Here is a 22,994-nt window from a genome sequence, read left to right on the forward strand (position 1 = left end):
TATGCTGATAATTCTAAGTGTATCCTTACATTTAAACACTTAAAAAAGTATTCATAACATTAGTTATTAAAATGATTGTTCATAAAAATTTTTGAATAGAATATATTCCACATTGCTTAGCCTCATTTTCCTAATCATTAAAAATATTTACATGAATATTTCTAATTCTATTATAAATTATTGAAATTTGCACTGCAAACTCAATGTATTCTGTTAGTCACTAAATTGCTTATTATGCCGTAAATGCCACTATGGCTCTAAGGTTTTGTTCCCAGTTGTGACTTGAAGCCTACTCGTCTTTAAGTCATAACTAGGCACTCTGGGAAGTAAAGTGATTAGTGAGTGATGCTGACCACATTGGACCATCATACTAATATTATTGAAAGAATAAAATTTTAATTTCCACGAGCTCCCTGACAAACAATGGCTAGTCCTAAAGTGCTTTACTTAACTGTAAATAAGTTTTTAATGCATTGAGTAGTTCAGGCCAGTTGAGCATTTTACTTACAGTTGAATTCTATGAAAATCAACTGATTCAACATTCTAGCAAGTTATTGAAACCAAATCAACTAATTGGTGTACTTTTTTTATTTTTAAATATTAAAACAATAATACTTTTCTTAAGTTTAGTAGTACTAATTTATGTGCTTTTTTGATGGGGAGATGGTTATAGTTTACATTTTAACATTTAATTGTTAAACTGTTAATTACAAGAACCTTCAACCAACATCCATTTTAAGTGGAATTATATAACAAGAAAAAAAACTTTTAAAAAGAATTATTTTGTCATTGCAATTTGATAAATTTTAATCTATCACTTTTGTATATTTTCAAGATAATGAATCTCTCAAAATATTTTCATTTGGTAATTGGTTTTATAATGTATATGAATATATACCATTTATATTTCTTTCTTTTCTTACTAAATAGATTTTAAGAGAAAATAATGTGCAACACATGGAAACATATTTAAATGGCCTTAGCTATGAGGCGTGTAAAGTAGTTATAAACACGTTAGATGAAAATAAGCGTGCTCCCTTGCATTACTGTGCTCGATACAACCTTGTTGATGTGACTGAGTTGCTTTTAAGGAAAGGTGCTGGTAAGTGTCTAAAAATTCATTTAGAATTAATAATGTAAACTTTTAATAATTCTGATAAATCATGAGTAGCCTCTATATATTTTTTTTGACTTTGTAGATGCTAATGTAGTTGGAGAAGATGGTTTGACACCTTTACATTTTGCATCTCGTTATGGTTGCAGCAAGGTTCTAAAGCAAATGGTAAATAAAATATTTATTTAGTATTGAAATGTTTATCCTTATACAATTTACTTTTTGTTTTTATGTAATTTATGTTTGCTAATTTAATGTACCCTTTGTACATTTCTTTAAATAATATTTATATGATATTTAATTAATGTATTGTGTGACCTGAATCTGCAAGAAATCATTCTAATGGTATACTTCATTGTAAATCTCAGAACTATTTCTAGGAATTACTTTTTTCTGTACTGTATTGGAAAATGAAACAAAAGACCAAATTGTTCCCTTCCTTTATGCATTTTAGTATCTATTAATATTTTATCTATTTATCTACTAATTTATACAAATGTTTTATACAAACAGTTATGCCTCCTAACTTAAAAAGCCAACGTGATGAGTAAAAATTTATGTCTGATGTCTTGGATATAAAAGTGTCTTGGATATAAAAATGCTATGAAATGAAACTTGATATATATATATAAATACTACAAAATGAAATTTGATATAAAATACCAAGAACAATTTTTTCTTAGTATATGTCAGGGGTATAGTATATGCCCGGTGGCTGAGCGGTAGCGCTTCGCGCTGTCGTGCCACAGGTCCCTGGTTCGATCCTCGGGCCGGGCAAGGTTCACTCAGCCTTTCATCCCTTCAGTGGGTCGATAAATGAGTACCAAGCATGCTTGGGAACTAAACACTGGGGGTTCCGTGTTCGACTGACCACCTGACCGGAACATCTGCTCCTGCACCCCAGAGCCCAAGGTCAAGAAAACTGAGATGGGCACAGTAGGCCTTGGCCCTCTATGGGCTGTCGCGCCACTGAGTTTAGTTTTTTTATATGTCAGGGGTCCCCAACCTTTTTATACCTTAGAGCAAATACCAGAATATCGGTCGAATGGCGGGCACCATTTATTTTTTAGAGATAAATTTATAGTTGATAGACATAAGTAATAATACACACTACATATAACGCCCAAAACATTTAATTGAAAGAATAAATTTAACATATGAATATAATTAGTATTAATATTCTTATGTAAAATAAATTATTACTAAATTGCTTTCAAAACATACAAAGTATAAAAATTATTTATAATATACAGTAAATGTGATCTTTGGCATGGCATTTCGCTGGCCAGCAGATGATGAAATACCTGCTGGCAAGCAATCGTCAAGGTGTTCATCTGTAAATCGGGATCTATATATTGATTTTATGATATTCATTGTTAAAAACAATGATTCACACAAGTATGTGGAACCATTAACGACTTTATTTTATGTGCTGCTCTTTTTAAGAATGGAATTTATTCCTTCAGAATTTATTCCAGAATTTCTCATCTGATATAATAGTTTTGAGGATAATGTCATTCTGAAGATTCACAATTTCTATCTCCACTTCTTCCCGCCTTACTTGATGAAATTCTGAAATGTATGTTGCTGTTACAGTTATGTTTATTTGATTGGTGAAAGGATTAACAAAAAAGGTTATCAAAGACTCGATGATATTAAATTGTTGAAAGTGCTTTTCAAATTGATCTTTAAATAATTGGAGGTTGATCGCAAATGTTCATGATGATCCCAATTTCACTGTCACCTATCTTTTTTTTTTCCTATTTGGAAAATGCGCAAGAGACTTCATTTTCAAATGTGATATCCACAAAGCTAGCTTAGCTCTGACCGAGTTTATAACCTCTATCATGTTTGCTATATGTTTGTCCTTTCCCTGCAGCTCCAAGTTTAAATTATTTACTTTTTCCACCATGTGCGTTATGAAAGACAAATCTGCTAACCAAAGAGGATCTCTTAGTTCCAAAAATGTTTGATATTTGGCTGCAAGATAATTTTAAGATTTCTTCAATTAAATGTAGAAATCTATCGAGTACTTTGCCTTTACTGAGCCAGCGTACTTCAGTATGTATTTGTATAGCATAAAATTTGCATAGCATTTAATGGGAAAATGGAAAACTGAAATATTTTATTGTTGGGCCCAAGCAGCGGGCACACCTAAACCGATCGACGGGCGCCATGGTGCTTGCGGGCATAGGGTTGGGGACACCTGGTATATGTCATCGTCATGAAAAAGAAATTTCTTTTTTGTTATGATTTAAGATATTACTATAAAGTCTTAAACTATAAGATAAAAATTTGCATTGTAGTTTTGTAAATAATTAAAGACATCGCAAAAAAATTAGCTAAGTTTATAGTGGTTTTTATTATTTTGAAATGACATATTTACTTCCTATTTCTGTATTCTTATTGCAAAGATTTTTTTTAAGTAAATACAATGCAGATGAAAAAAATTAAACATCATTTATAATTATCTTCGTTTCTCTTTTAATAAAAGAGTATGTTCTGCACTTGGAAATCGGTTTACTCACCCTTAAATTTTTATGAAGTTTATTAATTTGAAAACTTTGCAATTGTTTTTTCTAGAAATTAAGCATTGTTTATCGCTATTATTTTTTCTTTGTCTCATCAATTTCAAATTGCCTCTTTAAATATTTACTTTTAGGCTGATGTTTGGTTAGAGGGTATAACTGAGTCATGTCAAAAAATTGTATCATTGTTGATTGAAAAAGGTGCTCAAGTAAATTTTCAAGATATCTATGGTATGACACCTTTACACTATGCTGCTATTCGAGGAAATACTGTTGCCACCAAGGAATTATTGAAATCTCTTAAAATAAATACTGAGGTAAGTGTTATTTTATTTAAAATTCTGTAAGTATGAGTAGTACTATAAACAGCCTAATGAATGTTCATTAGGCTGTTTATAATACTACTCATACTAATTTAAAATATGCTAATGCATTTTGTTGGTACTATATATCAGCCTAGGATGGGCCGTCACAAAGAACCTTTTCCTGACCAGCCTTCTTCTAGCTTGTGTTTTTCATTTCTTGGCCCCTAGGACTTGTAGGTCTTTTTCAACGCTTTTAATTCATTTAAGAGTTTGCCTTCCTTTTCTCTGCTTGCCGACTTTTTAGGCACTGAACACTTTTTTGTGTGGTGAAAACCTGGAGGATCAGTCCCCTGATATAATCCTTGGGGCCTGGCTTTGTCCCCGCACATTGGGGACTCTTTTTGTGAAATATCAGTCCTCTTGTATGGTTTATTTTCTACTTAAGGCATGTGATCTATGCAGCTATCTTAACATATATTAGAGAAAATGGCAGTTCCCTAACAAAATATTTTTAATGCATTTTTTACTTGTCAAGTATTATTTGTGTACTTTTGTGTACATATTAACTTTAAAAAAAGAGTTGCATTATTGCCTATTTTTCTGTTAGTTACCAAATTCTTATTAATGTAAAGTGTTGCTTTGTTAAATTAGTCAAGTATTTTTTTTTACCTGTTGATATTTAGGGTATTTATGTGCACCCACAATATAACGTCTATTTTCGCCTGGACCACAAGGGTCATTATATCAAGCCTCGAGGGTGTATGCATTTTATATTAAAAACTTAGTATGATTGCTATAGTAAGGTTTGTAAATAGGCCAAAAAGTTCCTTTAATTTCTATTTTCTGAAAAGTATTCGATGAAAACACATTTATTGTTTTTTACAGATTTAAAACACCAAAATCAATTTTATTTCACTTAATCTCCAGATTTGTCCTTTAAAATTACTTCAACTTATCTACAATAGTCACCCAAATATCTCTCTTATTGAGTCTCAATCTTGGTCTTATCAAATTCCTTTAACAAACATTTTAAATATGTACTGAGAAAGTTACCCTGTCATAAATACATTCTTAATACCCCTTATTTATATTTAGATTGCTGATAAGCAGGAAATGACAGCCCTTCACTGTGCTGCGAATTACAATTCTCCTGATGTTGCTAAATTATTGTTGAATTCTGATGCTCATCCTGAGGCAACAGATGAAAATCTTTCTACTCCTCTACATCTAGCTGCAACTACTGGAAGTAAAGAAATTGTAACATTACTATTGAATACTGTAGAAAGAAATTGTGGCAAAGAACACCTGAAGAAAGTAATTTTATATGATTTATTAATTGTATTTTACTTGTATTTTAATATTTAATTTGTTAGCATTTTTGAAAATGAATTGAAATTCTTTTATAACTTTTCTAATAGTTTTTTCTTTTTAAATGTAAGTTTTATAACCAATAGATGTTACACTATACATCTAAGTTATTTGGTTTCAATACCAGTTCTGTCTATCTCAGAAAATTTATTTACCCCTTAAAGATCACATAATTTTAAAGTAAACGGCATTAAAAGTGTCTGTCTTTTTATTTATTTTTTTCTCCCAAATTCGAGAAAATTATTTGTCATATATTATATTTAATATATATTGAGTTTGAGTATAATATGTATTCATTTTTAATTTTTGGGTTAATCGCAAAGATGCATGTTTGATGAGTGCTGACAATAAACTCTATTTCTAGACGCATTACAAATAGTCTGGTTCTGCCATTTGGTGATCGAAAAATAAGCAGGATTCTTAGCATAAGAAATAGATTGTTTCAATATTTTCTGCATGTTACTTTTGAATAGTCCAGTTATGAATAGGGGGACCCTGTTAACTAGAGATTTGGACTCTATAAAATGTTTTTAAAACCAAATGTCTCACATTAAAAAATTTTGCTGTGATTTTTTTTATCCTTTTTTTTAGTTCACGGAATTAAATTGTATAATTCACAATTTCAAAATTATTTTATTTGGTGTGCATTTAAGAAATAATATTTATTTAAGAAGATTTTTAAAGAAAAAAATCTTATTGTATTCTTTCTTTCTTACTGTTATTGTTTCAGGATTAGTTTTTCTTCAAAATTTCATTCTGAAAAACTGTGTAGCAAAAGCCACTAACAAACTACCAAAAACTCGATATGAAATGTGAAGAAATATGCGTCTAAATCTCTTTTTTTTCTGGTTTTTACTTTTAGATAATGAATAAATGAGTATGAAAATTAATGGATAAAACTTTCTATCCAAATGAATAATTATTAACTTTGTGATGTGTGTAAGTAACACAAAACAATGTGAAAAAGCACAAAATAAATAACAACAAAAGGTGATCCTTCTGGTACTATAAACACATTTTTTATTGTCAAGTTTGAGATGGTACTTGTTGCATGTGATATTATTTGCAATTTTACTTTGATTCAAATTTTATATCTTTAGAGAAATTAAAGGAAATATTTAAAGTTAGATTTGTATTGCAATAATAATAACTTAAAACCAGTAATACATATAATTTAAAAGAGAAAGAAATAACATTGAAATATGTCTAATAATGATTTGATGATCTAACTAACTGTATGTTTACGAATAAGCTATATTAATTTCCAGTCTTAGAAAAAATTTAGTGCTAATTTGCTATAGGTAAAATCATTTCTTTGAATTTAAGTACTTATACCATACCATTACATATTCTAATTTAAATTTTGCAGAGGCAAAATTTATTTTTGTTTATTTAAACATTTTTGAATCATTCATTAGCATGACTTTGTATACAAACTTCCATGTCTTGTCTTTTTTTCAACTGTGCTTGATTTTAAACTTATTTTTATTTTGCCTATTTGCCACTATGCATGACTTTAATTTCATTTTTATTGTGCATGCTTTCTATAACTCAGGAAACTTTTTTTCTAGTATGTAGATGATAAAAATCTTAGCAAAAATACTGCTCTTCATCTTGCAGTTTCGAAAGGACACCAAGAAGTTGTAGAAATGCTTTTAGAAAAAGGTAATTGATGTTTAGAAATGCCCTGAGAAAAAGAGAGTGGCTGTAAGGGACAAAATTTCAAAAACACAGGCAAAAGCAAACAATGTATTTCAATGCATTGTTTGCTATAAATGATTTAAATTATCCTTAAACCCAAATTCATTGCCATAAAGTTGTCAAAAAGTGAACTAGTGAAAAGATGTCAAAAAATTGTGAGTGACAGGGGGGATCAGGTAATATTTGAATTCAGAAGGTCATTTTACATGAAAATCAGCAAAGATGATGTCAGGTCTCAAAACAATTATAACAAAATTATACAGTGATATTATACATATAATATTTCAGTACAATGTTATGCAGTGTGCATACAGTCAACATTCGTTTTAGCGACCCTTATGATTCTTGAGAAAAGGGACATATGTAACTTGAGGTAGATAGATCGCAAGTGCACAAAAATATCATAAATTCAGTTGGACCTGTTTATCTCGAATCTCACGGAAAGGCGAAAAAATTGACATGAAGAGGTTTCAAGTTATACAGGTACTTTAAAAAAATTAAATTTAATTAAGAAATTCAATTAAAAATGCTTTAATTGTTTTTAGTAGAAAAATGTAGGTATTTCTGTAAATTAATTATACCACATACATATATTTACATTTACACTGAAAATAATTTTTCAAAGATTTTTGACGTCTAACCTTCTTTGTTTCGATTGTTCTTTTAAGGTTAGAAAAAGAAGCAAATGCTTCATAGCCAACATTTTCTTGGGATTCAAGAATAGTTTGTAAGAGTTTTGCGCTCACTTTTGGTTCATGAATATGATCTTCAGCCTCTTCATCTGATATTCCTTTGACATTATCTATAATATTCGCATCTGACAGTGTTTTGCATGTTGCCAGGCAGTTGTCCACTTGTAAAAATCTTCAAAATTAATGTCAACCTTTTATTGCATTCCATCCTTGTAAATCTGGCACTGCATTTTCAGCATCAGCAGTTTCTTCCTCTTTACTGATGCCCTCATCCTCTTGTTATTATCTTCACAGCTATTCTTAAAACCAGCCTTTTTTAAGCCATTTTGGATAGTTTTTAGAGACACATTTCTCCAAGCATAACAGTCATTCTGATAGCATCCAAGAGAGCTTTTTTCATCGATGGCATCTACAAGTTTGCGTACCAACTGTTTTCTATAGTTTACTTTAAAAGTCCTAATTATCCTTTGATCCATTGGTTGCAATTTTGAGGTGAAAATTAATTTCTTTTCCTAGCTTTCTTATCTATGTACAAAAGCTAACCCCTGGTGGTCACTCCGTCTTACTCATCAATGCCTCTCTTACTGCCAGAATCATTGTATTCCTTTCTAATTACGGAAGTGCAGGGATACTAATCGAAATTCCAAGAAACAACCCTACCTGTTCATCCCTACTTCCTGTGGGTTTTAGAAATTCATCTCTGTCTGCAAGTTTTACTTATAAAGAAAGTTAGGGCATTTGTACTCTATTGTTAGAAATTCGAGAAACGGAGGTTTTGAAAAAAAAATTCGCCATAAACTTGGAAAATACATTGATTTTAAACAGTAAATGTGCGGAATTGTAGAAATTTTAAGATAGAGAGGTTTTCGAGATAAACAGGTTCAACTGTATTAACATATAGCTAAAAAGAACACTTTTAACAGAAAAACATTTAACTAACCGGAAAATTAGTTCAGTGGAGGCATTCTGATAGACATTAATGTAACATTGCTTCTATGGAATAACAAATGGGACTTCATCTATTGATTTTTATAATACAGTGCCCCACTAAAGAGCGTAGACTGAGTATATTTTAATTTTTTAATTAGATTTTAATTTTATGCGAAAATTTAAACTTAATCAGGTATTATGTGTTTTGTTTTTTACCTAAATGGTTAATGATAGTTTATTCCAAGCATAATTTTTTTGTCCGAAATTAAACTATTAAACGTGTCTTAATACATGCATTAACACATTTTTGTCAAAAAATACTGTAACAAAATCTATAATCTTTCAATTATTTTTATCCCAAAATATAATTATGTGCCTCTAAATGCTTATTCAATTATATTATTTGCCTCTTAAATTTCTTTCAAAACTATTAAAAAAGGTTTGATTACAAATTATTTTGAATTGTTTGAAATGAATAAGTTTTAACATCTATTTATTGCATTTTATGTTGAGTCCATTTTCATATTTTCATTTTTTTTTCTGGCCGCCTTTATTTTCTTCTGCTTGCTTTTGTTATGTACTTGAAAATGAGAATGCATGCATTTCTTTCAAATCATCAAATATTCAAGTATTACTATTGTGTTTAAATGTCATTGATTTTCAGATCATATTTATTATTCTTGTTAATTTGGTAAAAAGGTTAACTCATTATCTCACAGTAGTAAGATGCAATGATATTGTTAATTTCCAATTTCACTTGAAAATTTTGTACCTAAAAATCAAGATTATTAGTATTATTTTGAGAAATAGTTTTAAAAGTTATGATACAGTTTTTAAAAAAATCTTTACCAATTTTTGAGCTATTTTCTAAAATAATTTAAAACCCATTGTATAACCACTTCTTATACTGGAAAATGTATTTGTTTTTGTTTTTTTTATTGATTTTAGAGTATTTTGCTTGAAAATTATAAGCTACACTATATGGCTGTGTGAAAAGTAAGATATAAGCAGCCTTTTTATTGTTTGATGCCATATGTGATTATATATATATATTTCAGCAATCAATTAGTTTATAATTCCGAATAGGGGTCATCTCTTAACTCTCCAGTCACATAATCGCAATCCCTCAAGGGACTGTTAATTGGAGGTTTTACAGTATATGTATATTTTTGTATTGTTATTTATTTTATATATTTTTTTTTATTTTTTATTTCCAATGAGCTGCACAATCGGTCTTGCCGATGAGCAGACCTAGTGCGTTCTCCAGAGCTGGTATCCACTCTTTCAGGACCACCACAATGGGTGAGATACTGTTGGTCATGTTAATTTGGACATCTAGTTTCTGCCACACTAGATGGCAGCACCAAGACTCTATTTGGATGCTAAAGTGCACTAGGAATTTAATTTTGCCGGAAATGCCAAGAGCCAATAAGGCACTCCAGGGATCTTTTACATGCCGCATAATCATACGACATGGTCGCTGAGGGTTTTCTGCATCTCGAAAATCCGGTGTCTGGGCCGGGGATCGAACCCGCAGACTTGGGCTCAGAAGGCCGACGACAAACCAATATTATTTATTATTGCTTTATCTTATATTTCCTTTATTTTATATATTGCTTTACCAAAATTTATCATTTTTAGTAAATGATTATAATTTGCATATTTTGGTAATGAAACTATATGTTCTACTTAAATCTACAGTATCTACACATGTACAGTGGATATCAAAATTTTTTGTTAAATAATCTAAAATTATCTTATTTTCCAAAACTTAGTTTCATTTAAAAATTTATAGGTGCTGATGTAAAAATTCACTTGGCAAACTTGACCCAACCTCTACATTTAGCTGCTATTTCTGGAAATTTAGAAATAGTAAAGCTTTTAATCAAGCATGGTGCTGAACTAAATTGTGTAAACAACTTTGGGGAAACTCCATTGCATAGAGCAGCTGCTTACAACTCTACTGAGATCATAGATTTCTTATTAAGAAAGTAATTGAGCATTTATTAAAAACTTGTAGGTGATGGCATTGTAAATTAGCTATAACGTAATTATAAATAGCCAAATTCAGAACCAAAAAAAATTATTGTAACTGTATAAATTTGCATGCAGCACTACAAATTTATGGGAAATTTCTTCGTTAGATTTTTAATTGATATTAAAATTTAGAATTACTTATCTAATGTTTTAAAAAAAAAATTTTTTTTCATTATCACTAAACTTCAATTTTATATATGTTTTATTTTCAATTCCATAATTTATTTTCAAAAATTAAATTCTTATACTGATGAAAGAACTGTATTAAAATATTAAACAGTTCATAATATTAAACAGGTTGTTAAAAATATCAAAGAGTTCATAATATTCTATGAATAATGTCTTTGCATTTCTTTGGTTTGCCACGATTTGCCATTTATGCTTTAAAAAGTAAATAATTTGGAGCTGTACCTTTGAAAATTCCTTTACTTTATGAGAGATTAGCCAACAATGTTATTCAAGTCATTTAGGTGTACCAAAGTTATTTTAGAAATAGTTTGAAATGTAAAAAATATTTTTTTTTTTTTTTAAGTTACCTTTTTTCTGCAATTTGAAGTTTTTAAAGTTTCCTATATTTCTTAACATAATGAGTCAATTTATTTTCTTTCATTTTAAGAAAAATACATTTTCATAAAGCATATTTAGGTGTCTAAATTTATCCGGAAATTATAGTGCTATGATTTCACGGAAACAAATTTTTAACTTTCAGAAATTATTAAAATTACACTACTCCATGACAAATTAAAAAATACAAGCCCTGATACTATTCCTATAATATAAATTGACTTCATGATTCTGTATATTTTTCTCCATTTTTTGGATACACCCTTCTTCTTTGTTTATTTCTTTTGGATAATTTTAAAACCTTAAATTTTATTTGGATGGGAGGAAAATATTATTTTACTGATAAACTCCTTCTTATGGGTTAATAAGATTAAAATATTTACAATGCAAATATTTATAAATGCAAATGAATCTTTGAAGTGCAAATATTTATAGCAAGAGGGGATCTATGCTAACTTAAATGAAAATGATTGTTGAGGAGTTGAAAATTTGAAGGAAGTCCTTTTTTTAAATAAAGAATAAAGTCATATATAAGGCTTTTATTATAAAGAAAAGGGACTGAAAGCTATTATATGTAGAAAAAGGGCAAAATTAAGAAAAAAAATAATTTTTAATTTATTTATTTACTTATTTTGCATTTTAAAAAGGTAAGTCAACTTCCTTGCTACAAATGTTCATGCTTTAAAGCTTTTCTCCCTCTCTAGTCTTTCAAAACTGATTAAATAAAAACAATTCTTTTTCCCGATCCAAATAAAATTCAGACCCTTCAAAATACTAACAAGTGATAGATATAGGGGGTAGGCAGATCTAAAAAAGGGTAGGTAAACGGAAGACTTAGTTAAAATGAAAATCTGTGTACGCATACAATCTTAATTTAAAGAAATACTTTCTGCAAAAACTTTATTGTCTCTTTTAACTAGTTTTTACCCTTTTATCACCACCTAATTTTGACGAAATTTGTCCAAAAATCATTGCATTTTTTTAATGCTTAAAAGCTCTATATTGATTAAGCTATATATTGATATATATCAGCATTTATTTCTTTAAATTGATCAGTTTTTCAAAAATATAAAACTAGTTGTTGACTTATCTTGTTTAACCTTATACTATCTTTCTTTGTATATCTAAATTCTAAGTCCCTCAAATATATTTCAATGCTAACATTTGATATTTTTATGCAAATCACTTTTCAATTCTTCTACACTTAAATAATAATGCGTCAGTGCCAGCTGGTAGTTTGTAGGCTAAATGGCTAGTTAAAGTTGAGCTAAGTTTTTCCACATAAGTTAAAATGTTATTTAACGTGAAGTTAATTAAATACAGCTCCGTATCGTACATAGAATTTGTTGAAATATAATTCTTTCTCATTTACGTCTTTTATTTAACTTTGATTTATTATTTGTTTATGTGTGACTTTGAGCCAGTCATTCTCTTTTTTATATATATGGCTTCGTGCCTGTTTTTGTGTTAAGTAGAAATAGTGAAAGTATTGAAATCTTTTTGAATGAATATAGAATGTGGCACTTCAGATAATTGATACTTGACTGGCTTGGCTTACTTGAAATAGAATGGAAAGAACAGTTGCTAACGTAAACAAATGCCACGTTTCAAAAACCAGATTGAGATACTTAACCCACACTGCATCACTTGAGGGTATCCCACTGTGACCGCTTTTCTTTCTTTATTTTTCATTAAGATACTAATTTTTATTCTTTCTCTCACAGTGGTGCAGATATTGAAAAAAGAGATAATTCACTTTTTACACCACTTTTAAGTGCTGTTGAAGAAGGCCATGTAGAAACAATTAAAATGCTTTTGAAAGCTAATGCTCGTGTTGATGTGGTGGACAATATGGACAGATCTGTGATATTTTGGGCTTCCCAAGAAAATCACCCAAAAGCATTAAAGGTATTTCTTGATTTGAAGATATTTCTTGATTTAATTGGTACTTTTAAGTTCTGAAAAATGGTGATGAAAATTACAGTTTGTTTCATTGTTTTATGTAAATTTTATTGTTAAAAATTTTTAATAACATAAAAATATTTTTACTTCTTCTACTATTAGCTAAATCAGTTAATTGTGTGCAGCAAAATAATTTATTGTAACTTACAGTTAATTTATGTTTGTAATGGCTCTGGCTGAATTTTGTAATTAAGTTTATTTTGTTTTTTAAAGAAATCCTGAAAAACAAATTGAAACTTAATTTAAGACGCACCTGTAAACATATAACTTTCAAAATAATTGTGCAGTATTTTTTTTATTTATGTGACTTATGTATTTTAAATATTTTGTATCTTTTTATAAAACAGCAACAGATTTTTAATTAATAATATGTATACAACCAGAAAATCAGTTTTTATTTAATTTTTTACTGATGAAATAAAATTTATCTTTGCTTTTTTTTTGTTATAAGAAATTTTTGAAATTAAATAAAATAAGAAATGTGGTAATGACACTAGATTGTGTAAATATTAAAACACCAGAACTATTTTAGATTTGCAGTTTTAAAAAATGTGTCAAAATTGATTTGTGATGTACAAATTTCGATTATAAAGTGTCAAATACATTTGTAAAATCATTGGCAGTTATTTTTATATAAATTTCAAGTTGAAACATTTAGAAAAAGTAACTTTTCTCTGGAGTTTTTTTATCACTTACTAATTTTTATATTTTTTATTTATTTATATTTTTTAATTTTTTCAGTTACTTTTGAAAGACCCAAAAGCTAGTAGTTTTATTGACCGGTGTGATCATTATGACAACAGCCCACTCCATATTGCAACTCTTAAGGGTTTTCCTGCTATAACACAGGTAATACATGCTTCTAATTGTATTGTTTTTAAGTATAAAAGAAGTGTGTGTGGTGTATATATATATATATATTGCTCGCTTATAATGAACAATCCAAAAAATTCAGATATTTAAAACCCAATTTCTCAGGAATTATTCTACCGATTTTGCCCAAACTTTTTATTTTGCTATATAGAATTGCATTCTTTAAAATGATGCAAAAAATTGCATACCTTACAATTCAATTTTTTTTTACTATTCTTTAATAAAATAATAAAAAACATTAAATATTTGTTAAATAAATATATACCGTCATGTGGGGCTACTTTGTGCAAGATTTCACAGTTTTTGAACTTTGACATGTAAAAAAACTATGTTAATTCAAACTTTAGTAAAATTAATCGATATTATATTCCTAACTGGACTCAGACGAGTGAATTTGATCAATATTGGCATTATTTGTATGTAATATTTACAAATAATAAGTCAAAACATACCTTGCACAAAGTAACCCCCAAGTGGGGCTACTTTGTGCAGCGATAGGAATTCAGTTTAATAATCATGTTTTTAGTAAAATATTGATATAAAATTGTTAAAAAAGTTAATTGTTGACATTTTTAATATCAAAAACATCAAGATATGTAAAGTTATTAGTTTGAAAATAATTTTCAGCATTAAAAAAATATTTTTTATAACGAATTTTTTCTTAAAAAGAATGTTTATTTCAAAACATTTGAGTTTAAACAAAAGGAAACCATATACATTTTTGAACATTGAAATGGGTGAAATTTCAAAAATAATAATTATTACATATTCATTAACATTTATAATATTGATAAATTTGAACATAACATGCTTGAATGAACATGACAGAACTTGCTCTTCAGTTTCTATCAAAATCACCTGATGTCCTATAAAATACATTTTTATGTGTTAAATCGTTTGATTAATTCATTAGAAAAATCTTTGTAGAAGAAAAATAATAGTTTACCAGCACATTTCACGTGTTTTTTGTGAATTTTATTAGAGGTAGTATTTCTGTGGATTTTGTACTTCCGAGAAGCTTCTGCATTTGACATACCACCAGCAACTGCTTGCAAACATTGTTGCAGCTTTTCTAAAGTGCAATCACGGTAGTCTCTCGTTCCAGGTATTTTTTTATAACGTCTGACAATTTTTCTGTCGAAAAAAAAAAACTAATGAAACTTTTCAGAAAGTAGCCCCACTGTGCATTTTTTTTCATTTTCCGTTTATTTGCTATTAATTTTCAAATTTTTTTAACGCTAACATGATGTAATTGTTTATTAATATATAAATAAAAAAATTTGCACTTATGACAATTGTTTTATCAATTTCTTTGCATTTCACAGCTAAAGTTTCCACTCACACTTTTCGGCGTCCGATGATCTCGGAAAGTTGTTGACATTGGATAAGCAAAGCACACTCTGAGATTGTTTTAAAACTCGAAAAAATGTTTGAAGTAGTAGAGGAGACTTCTATCTTCAAATTCCACAAATTTTTAACGTGAAAAATACATAATACTGAATAGCAGCACTTGAAAAGTGCCAAATTCGAATTTGCACAAAGTAGCCCCCGCTGTACTGTTAATTTCTGCAGGAAACTATCTTTGGATAAACAAATTTTATAATTGTGTGTAAAAAAAATTCAATTCGCTTAAAAAGTTCTCGAGATATAATTAAATACGCAAAAAGCAAAAATAACATTAAGGGGTCCAAACTTTGGAGCACTCTTCTGACCAAACTATTGAGACCTTATTTCCCAGATCGGAGCTACGCACTATATTTTAGGGGGACAGAAGTCCGAATCCGTCGGGGGGGGAGGTATGTTTATTCAGAGAAAATATGTTTTTGTGTCTGATTTGGTAATTTGAAATATCATCTGCACTTACTTTTAAGCATATTTGAGGTCATCTCCTCAAACCATTAAGAATGAGTCCTAGAGCATGAAGATCCAATCATTAGATCAAACATTATTCAGGATGATCCTTTTTTTTTCTTGCACTGTACATAGAAAAAAGTATTCCTATACATTAAACATAAATGCAAAGGTGTACCATTTTTGTATCTTATTTGTTAACTTGTGTTTAAAATGTTGTTAAATATTTAAAAAGCAATTAGGTAATTAAATGTCAAATCAACCCAAGTAAAAGTTTTCAAAAGTTATTTAATTATAGAGAAGTTTATGGGATTAATTATTTACCTTATTTCAATTTTTCTTATATTAATTAAGATGTGACTTTTTTTATCCACTTTTGCCAACCTTATTTATTTCCAGTACTTTTTATCATGGTTAAAAACAATAAAAAATTTTAGTTTGCTAATCTAACATTATTTTAATCAGTTTGACTAATATTTGAATGATTATGCTTAGATTCTCTTAGAAAATGGTGCTGAGATTGAGAAAAAAAATGAACATGAACAAACTCCTTTACATTTGGCAGCAAAAAATGGACACATGAGGTTAGATAAAATTGTTATTAAAACATGTTTTATATGCTATAATTTTGGAAAAAATATTTATTTATATATCATTTTTTGAAGCTTGTATTATTTTTTTTCAAGATATTTATTTCAAAATCACTGTAATAATGCATATGTTAAATTATCTCCTTTATTTATTTTCAGTGTAGTTGAATTACTGATTAAACATACTAAAACAATTGTTAACACAGAAGATGAAAATGTCAATACCCCTTTACATCTAGCTTCACTGAGTGGACATTATCGAATATCTCATGCTTTACTGAATGCTGGTGCAAATATTGAAGCAAGGTGCTTATCTTACTTCTATTTTATATTTAAGAATAAAATTTCTATAAGCATTAACATTCTCATAAAAGTTAATGTAAAACTCTTTTGAAAGTTATAAAAAAATATATTATCCTTCTTTATTTATTCCTTTTTTTTATTACTTTTTCCTTTTTTATTCCTTTATTTACTCCTTCTTTCTTTGTTTATTTTTTCCCACAATAGATGCCACTGCCTATTGTGAGCCTTGACTAGCTAGACAATATTCCAATCTTTCCTGTTCTTAGCCATGAATTTTCAGTTGAAAATTTTCATTATTTTGTCACATCAGTTAACCATTTTTTTTTTTTTTTTTTTAAATCTTCCCTTGAGTCTCTCAAATATAAGATAAGTAATATCTGGTGTGTCTTGACTTGAAGAACAATATTATTCCAAACCTCTGTGTTCTCAGCTTTGGATTTCCAGTTATAATTTTTTATTATTATTATCTACTCATCTGGTCTATCATATTGGCTACTTATCTGACTCCTAAATTCATTGATTTTCTGTTGAAGAATTTCCTCAAGCCCCTGTTTTCATTCATTGTTCTTTAGCCACTTTAGGCATCTAGATTTTAGAAATAGCATCTAGAAATAGTATGATGTTTTCAGTTAAATTCCATTGTCAAGTTCTCTAATTTTATGGTCTTTAGTCCACTATTTATACAGTCTTTCTGTTTTTTACCTCGGATTTCTAGTTCAAAATTTACATTGTGATAATAGTTTTACTACATTATCTAACCATCTTTTTTTTTTTTTTGAAATCTTAAGTTTATTGGCATTTAATTAAGGACCGCTAATTTTGTTCATTCTTTTTAAGCCCTACCAAATGCCTAGTTTTAATCAATCAACTAATTTTTACCTGTTTTATTCAGTCTTTTAGTAAACATACACATTTAGGATACTCTGACTTGACCATATTAATTATATGGTCATGTCAACAGGACTTGAAATTTATGGTGATCCCTTGGTCACATACCATTAAAATTCGAATTTTACTACCATAAAATAATTATCAATGGTTCACCAAAATCAGCAATCTAAAGAGATGGTATCCTTTTTGATTTGCAACTTCACATGTTGGACAAGTTTTTAACTATTTCTATTAATATAATCAAGTTCACTATTTTAATACTCCATCTCTCATCTTATCATTTTTCATTACAAATATAAATAAAAAATCTAAAACTTGTGTAAAAAATATAGATACAAACATATGGTTTATATAAAACCTCTTTTACTGAATGTTTAAAAAATTAATATACATTTTAGCAACTGCTACCTGTGGACTCCTCTTGCTTGTGCTGCTTCAATGGGATGGAAGAGATGTTGCCAAATTCTTTTAAATGCTGGATCTTTTGTTGATTCACTTGATAAAACAAAAGTAAACTTGTTTTTGTTTAGAATAAAATTTACTTTCATTTTAGTTACAAACTTTGTTGCATTTATTGGTGAGCAGATTATATTGTCTATTTTTGCTCTCAGTTTTTTTATTTTTAATTAAAAGTAATTTTAGTCAAGGTAGCTTTCTGAAAAATAACTATGCATTTTTTGTAAAGTATCAAGCAGCTATTATTTGCTATTAATTTCATACTGCCATTAGTGGTATTAATTAATAAATAATATTATTTATAACTAAACATATTGTATTATACAAAATACTAATATTCAAAGAGAAAAATAAAAAATTCTAGCAAAAAAATTTAAATTTTTTTAATTTTAGTATAGTAATTAGTAATTTTTTACTATAGTAATTAGTAATTTGTTAGTAAAGTAATGAATTAATTTTTGTTTCAGCTTCCCTTTAATTTTGATGTTTTAAACATAATAGCTTTTAGCCTTATAGTATGTATTTTGTGTTTAAATTGAAAGTTGTGTTAAATTGTTAAAACATTTATTTCTTAATTATATTTAATTTTTAACTAAATTATAATTAAAGTCTTAATAACTAAACATAAAATAAATTTTTAAAAAAATATATCCTCAAAATAAAATAGTCAACATTTTTTATTTTTGTGCTGATTCTTTCTATGTGATTCGAGTGTAAATTAATCCTCTGTGCTAATTGATGAACAATATTTAAGAGAAACATTATTTTAATGCTGCTGCAATTAGCGTTAGATAAACATGCATGTTATACAAGCAGCAGTTATGAGAAATTTTTTAACTCTTTGTGTATTTCATATAAATTATAAAAAAAAAAATTTTATAATAATAAAGTGATCTGTATGAGTGATCTTATGAGAACCGGTAGAAACCAACACAGACTAGAGTCGCTTTTTTTCGCAAGCTTTCAATTCTAAACTATTTATTTTTAAACATAAACACTTTAAAGTAGCATGCAGGTAACAGTATATATTATTATTTTTGAATTAATATTATTATTTTTAATTAATAATTATTATGTATTAATCGTTGAAAACTACTTTTTCAATATTTTTGTTCTTTTAATTCAAATCTAGGCAACACCATTACATTTAGCTGCCCGGGAGGGACATAAAGGAGTTGTGAAGTTGTTATTGAAGTTCAATTCTAATATTTCCCACTGTGATAAAAATGGAAAAAATTGCTTGGATTTAGCAATTGATAAAGGTCATGAGTATGTAATAATGGTACATTATTTTATATGTATTTTCATTCGTAAAAATTTCATGATTTTTTTTTACAAACATATTTTTATAAATTATTTATTAGATATATGAGGTATTAAATTTACCCTTGTTTAAGAACATGCTTAGGATTTTAGTAGTATAGCATGTAAAGGATTCTTTTGAACAATTTGTACTTATATTATATAAATTATACTGTTTTTAAAAAAAATGTAGCATAAATTTAACATTAAACATATTACTATACTAAAGAAACTTATATATTAATATTTTTTATTTTCTTACATTTATTCTCTTGTTTATCAAATTTTCTATTACAAGCTGCAATTTATCTACTATTTTTAGTTTGCACAAAATTTTTTAACTAGAATATGTTATATAGTTTTTAGCCTGTTTCTATTTGAAACTTTATTTTTAAAACTTAAATAGTTTATTGAATAATATTTAATGATTTGAGTGATTTGTCAACTGATCTAAGACTTAAGCCAAAAAAAAAAAAGTCTGACTGTTAATCACTTAGGTTAAGGAAGATTTAACTGTAATATTGTTTTTGATAAAATTTTATTTCAAAAATTTCTAATAATTTAAAAGCAATATAATCTGTCAGTGTCCTTTCAATGTTTGGAAAACAATAATGGTTATAATATTGTATTTTAAAAAGAGAAAACTGTACAAAAATGTTTCTTATATTTTCCATTTCAACTAGTTTAATGATTTCCATTGAATTAAGTTATTTTAATTAAAATAATTAGCATTAATTTGTAATCAGGATTATGACATTATTCATAAATCTTTACTTGGTGTGTTGAAAATAGATGAGAAATAACTTATTTTTTCTTATGTTTACTATAAAAAGTATTTTAAAATTTTCATCTTGTTAATTTTTCTTTTATAACATTTTAAACTCGTAACAAGTTTTAATTTTATTTTTAAGTGATGTTGCTTTAGAAATCTTGTCAGATCCGAATTGGGAAACAGTACTTCGTAACGAATCAGATACTAACAAATTTTCTATGCATCAAACTCCATTGCGTAGACTGATTCGTTACATGCCTGGTAAGTATTTCATTTTTAAAATAATAATTTAACATTTTCAGTCTTTTAGCACTTGATAGCTTTTTCATTTACAAACAGCAGCTTATGCAATTTTTTGTAGACATAGTATTTTATAGATATAAAGCTATTTTATGGTATATTGTTTGTATTAAAGGCGCTTTAGGAGTTGTTGAGGTTCATATGGCTACTACACTCATGATATTTTATAGTACAGAAAAAGATTTTTTTTTTTAGAAGAATATTGCTAGAAAACAATTTGGCTTTTAAATAGCTTTTATATCAATTGATAATAATTTTCCTCTTTTTTGTTCAATGTAAAAATCAATTTTAGTTTATCATAAAAACTAAAAAGCAAAATGCAAAAAATTGTGTATTATATTAAAAGAATATCAAAATTTTAATTGAAGTTTTGTGAGATTCAGCTTCTTTAATGAAATTTAAATAAAAGTAGATTTTAAACTTTCTCTGTAAAAAAGTGTTTTTATAATTTTTATACTATAAATAAATAAATTTTTAAATTCTTACAGTGGGAAATTATTTTAAACTAAAACATGTTCAAAGCATAATATTTTTTTAAAACATGTATATATATAACCCTTTTGGAATTTTAAATTTTTTTTTGTTTTTGTTTCAAAGTCGGTTAAAACTAATTTATAAGAGTAAATTAAAACTTCCTCATCTAGTTATGAAGACAAGGAGTTGCACATTAAAGAGCTACAAGTTATGTGCATCTATTTTACAGTGAGATGTATGCTATAATTAATTATTTTTAAAATAATTTATTTGAATAATATGACTTAAATAAATAAGGCAATATTTATTGCTTTAATGATACTCAGTTTTATATTTATTTCGTGCGTAAACATTATCTCTATTTTCTTTTTATATACAAGAAATTATTTTCATACGAAAAGCTTGCTGCTCTTTTTTCAGATTTTAAATATTTCTATCTATGTAACTTTCAGATGTTGCTTCTTATGCACTAAGCCGATGCATATCCGCAAATGAGCTTGCTGAAGATGATCCTGATATGGAGAAAATTTACAATTATGAGTTTCTTGATGATATGTTTGCTTGTTACAGACCCTATTTATATGATGGTATGGATCGAAATGATGACAAGTCTTCTCAATCAGGAACTAGTATTCTGACTGGTAAAGCAATAAATACTTTCAATTACAGTTCATTGTATTATNAATAATTACTGTTTAATGTAAGCCAGTGCCAATAAAAATAAGAGATATTGCATTTAAATTTCAGTAGCAAATAATTATAATAAGTTAAGAAGAACAATGGTGGCTCAGAGGATAGAGTGCTTGCCTCCCAATAAGATGATCCAAGTTCTAATTCTAGCGATGGCTGATTGATATGAATTTCGCATGCTGCTTGCCCTGACCACAGTACTAACTTAAAATATCCTCAACGGTAGACGGATATGGCTTAGAGTCCCTTTGCTAGTTAACCGGGCGAGGATTCTGTGGTTTTTCTCTCCATGCAACGCAAATGATGGTTAGTGTTATCAGAAAGTCCTCCACAAAGGTAAATTTCTTCTAATACTTGATTCAGAAGTTTTCTTGTCTTCTTGGTTGGGTTCAAAATTACAAGGCAACAGAGTTGAACATTGGTAGTCATAAACTCAAAATTTGGTCGGCTGTTCAACAACAGATACAAAATATAATAAGTTAAAAAATAAAAAACTGTCTGATCAAACTTACTCGCCATGAGATCCAGCCTTCTATATCTAGCTCCTTTTTCACAAATTGAGAACCAATTTTGTTTGAGACATTTTCAGCTTCTTTTGCATCTCTAAGTGGTTGTGAAGGATTATCTTTTATTGATATTATTCCTTTTGGATTAAAGTAAGTATCCCATTTAACTTTACCAGAGATGAGGTGTGCACTTTAAGAAACAAACAAATATATAAATATTATTTATATTAAAATAACAATATTTTGCCATAAAACAAGATCCCACAAAAGTGATTTTTTGATTTTAATATAATGTAAAAACATAGATTTAAGAGTTAAAATATAGGCATCTGTTTTGGTTTCTATAGACAAATATCATCATCGCTAAAATTGAATGAAGAGAAAATAGTTGTGAAAAAAGCCTAACAACATTGATAAAGGTAATTGTTTACAGCATACAAACATCTGTTCTCATTTATGTGTGCTTTTTACATTATTTCACATGCTATATAAAACAAGACTGTTAATACTTCAATGAGAGATAACCTTAAAAAGTGAAATCTTAGTCCCTTAAATATTACAATAATAAAACTTATAATTTATTAGAGGGATATCTCACTTATTTACAAACAAGGGAAATATTTTTTTCTTAAAAAAAAAAGACCAATTTTTAAATTTAGTAGAACCTTGTTTATCCAAATTAATTGAGATAGTTAAAAATTTGGATAAAAAAGGGTAATTAAAAATTTGGGTATTCAAAGGTACTTCTTTATAACCTAACCATATAATGTCATTTGTCAACCACT

General features: G+C 27.8%; 1 protein-coding gene across 3 annotated transcripts in view; it reads left to right on the top strand.

Moving 5' to 3' along the window:
* LOC107441436 (transient receptor potential cation channel subfamily A member 1 homolog) overlaps positions 1 to 22,994 on the top strand; it is a 59,272-nt gene that overhangs the window by 16,390 nt on the left and 19,888 nt on the right. For 2 of the 3 annotated variants that reach the window (XM_071180211.1, XM_043049015.2), the window contains exons 3-14: positions 931 to 1,102; positions 1,200 to 1,282; positions 3,777 to 3,959; positions 5,043 to 5,261; positions 6,887 to 6,980; positions 10,434 to 10,629; positions 12,964 to 13,147; positions 13,943 to 14,050; positions 16,421 to 16,509; positions 16,675 to 16,821; positions 18,108 to 18,219; positions 19,298 to 19,434. In XM_071180211.1, the coding sequence (XP_071036312.1) occupies positions 931 to 1,102; positions 1,200 to 1,282; positions 3,777 to 3,959; positions 5,043 to 5,261; positions 6,887 to 6,980; positions 10,434 to 10,629; positions 12,964 to 13,147; positions 13,943 to 14,050; positions 16,421 to 16,509; positions 16,675 to 16,821; positions 18,108 to 18,219; positions 19,298 to 19,434 (1,724 nt within the window). Of the gene's footprint in view, positions 1 to 930; positions 1,103 to 1,199; positions 1,283 to 3,776; positions 3,960 to 5,042; positions 5,262 to 6,886; positions 6,981 to 10,433; positions 10,630 to 12,963; positions 13,148 to 13,942; positions 14,051 to 16,420; positions 16,510 to 16,674; positions 16,822 to 18,107; positions 18,220 to 19,297; positions 19,435 to 20,378; positions 20,501 to 22,994 lie in introns of all 3 variants that reach the window. The other variant, XM_043049018.2, reaches the window with a different exon arrangement.

This window comes from Parasteatoda tepidariorum, chromosome 4 (genome assembly GCF_043381705.1).
Source record: "Parasteatoda tepidariorum isolate YZ-2023 chromosome 4, CAS_Ptep_4.0, whole genome shotgun sequence".
NCBI lineage: Eukaryota > Metazoa > Arthropoda > Arachnida > Araneae > Theridiidae > Parasteatoda > Parasteatoda tepidariorum.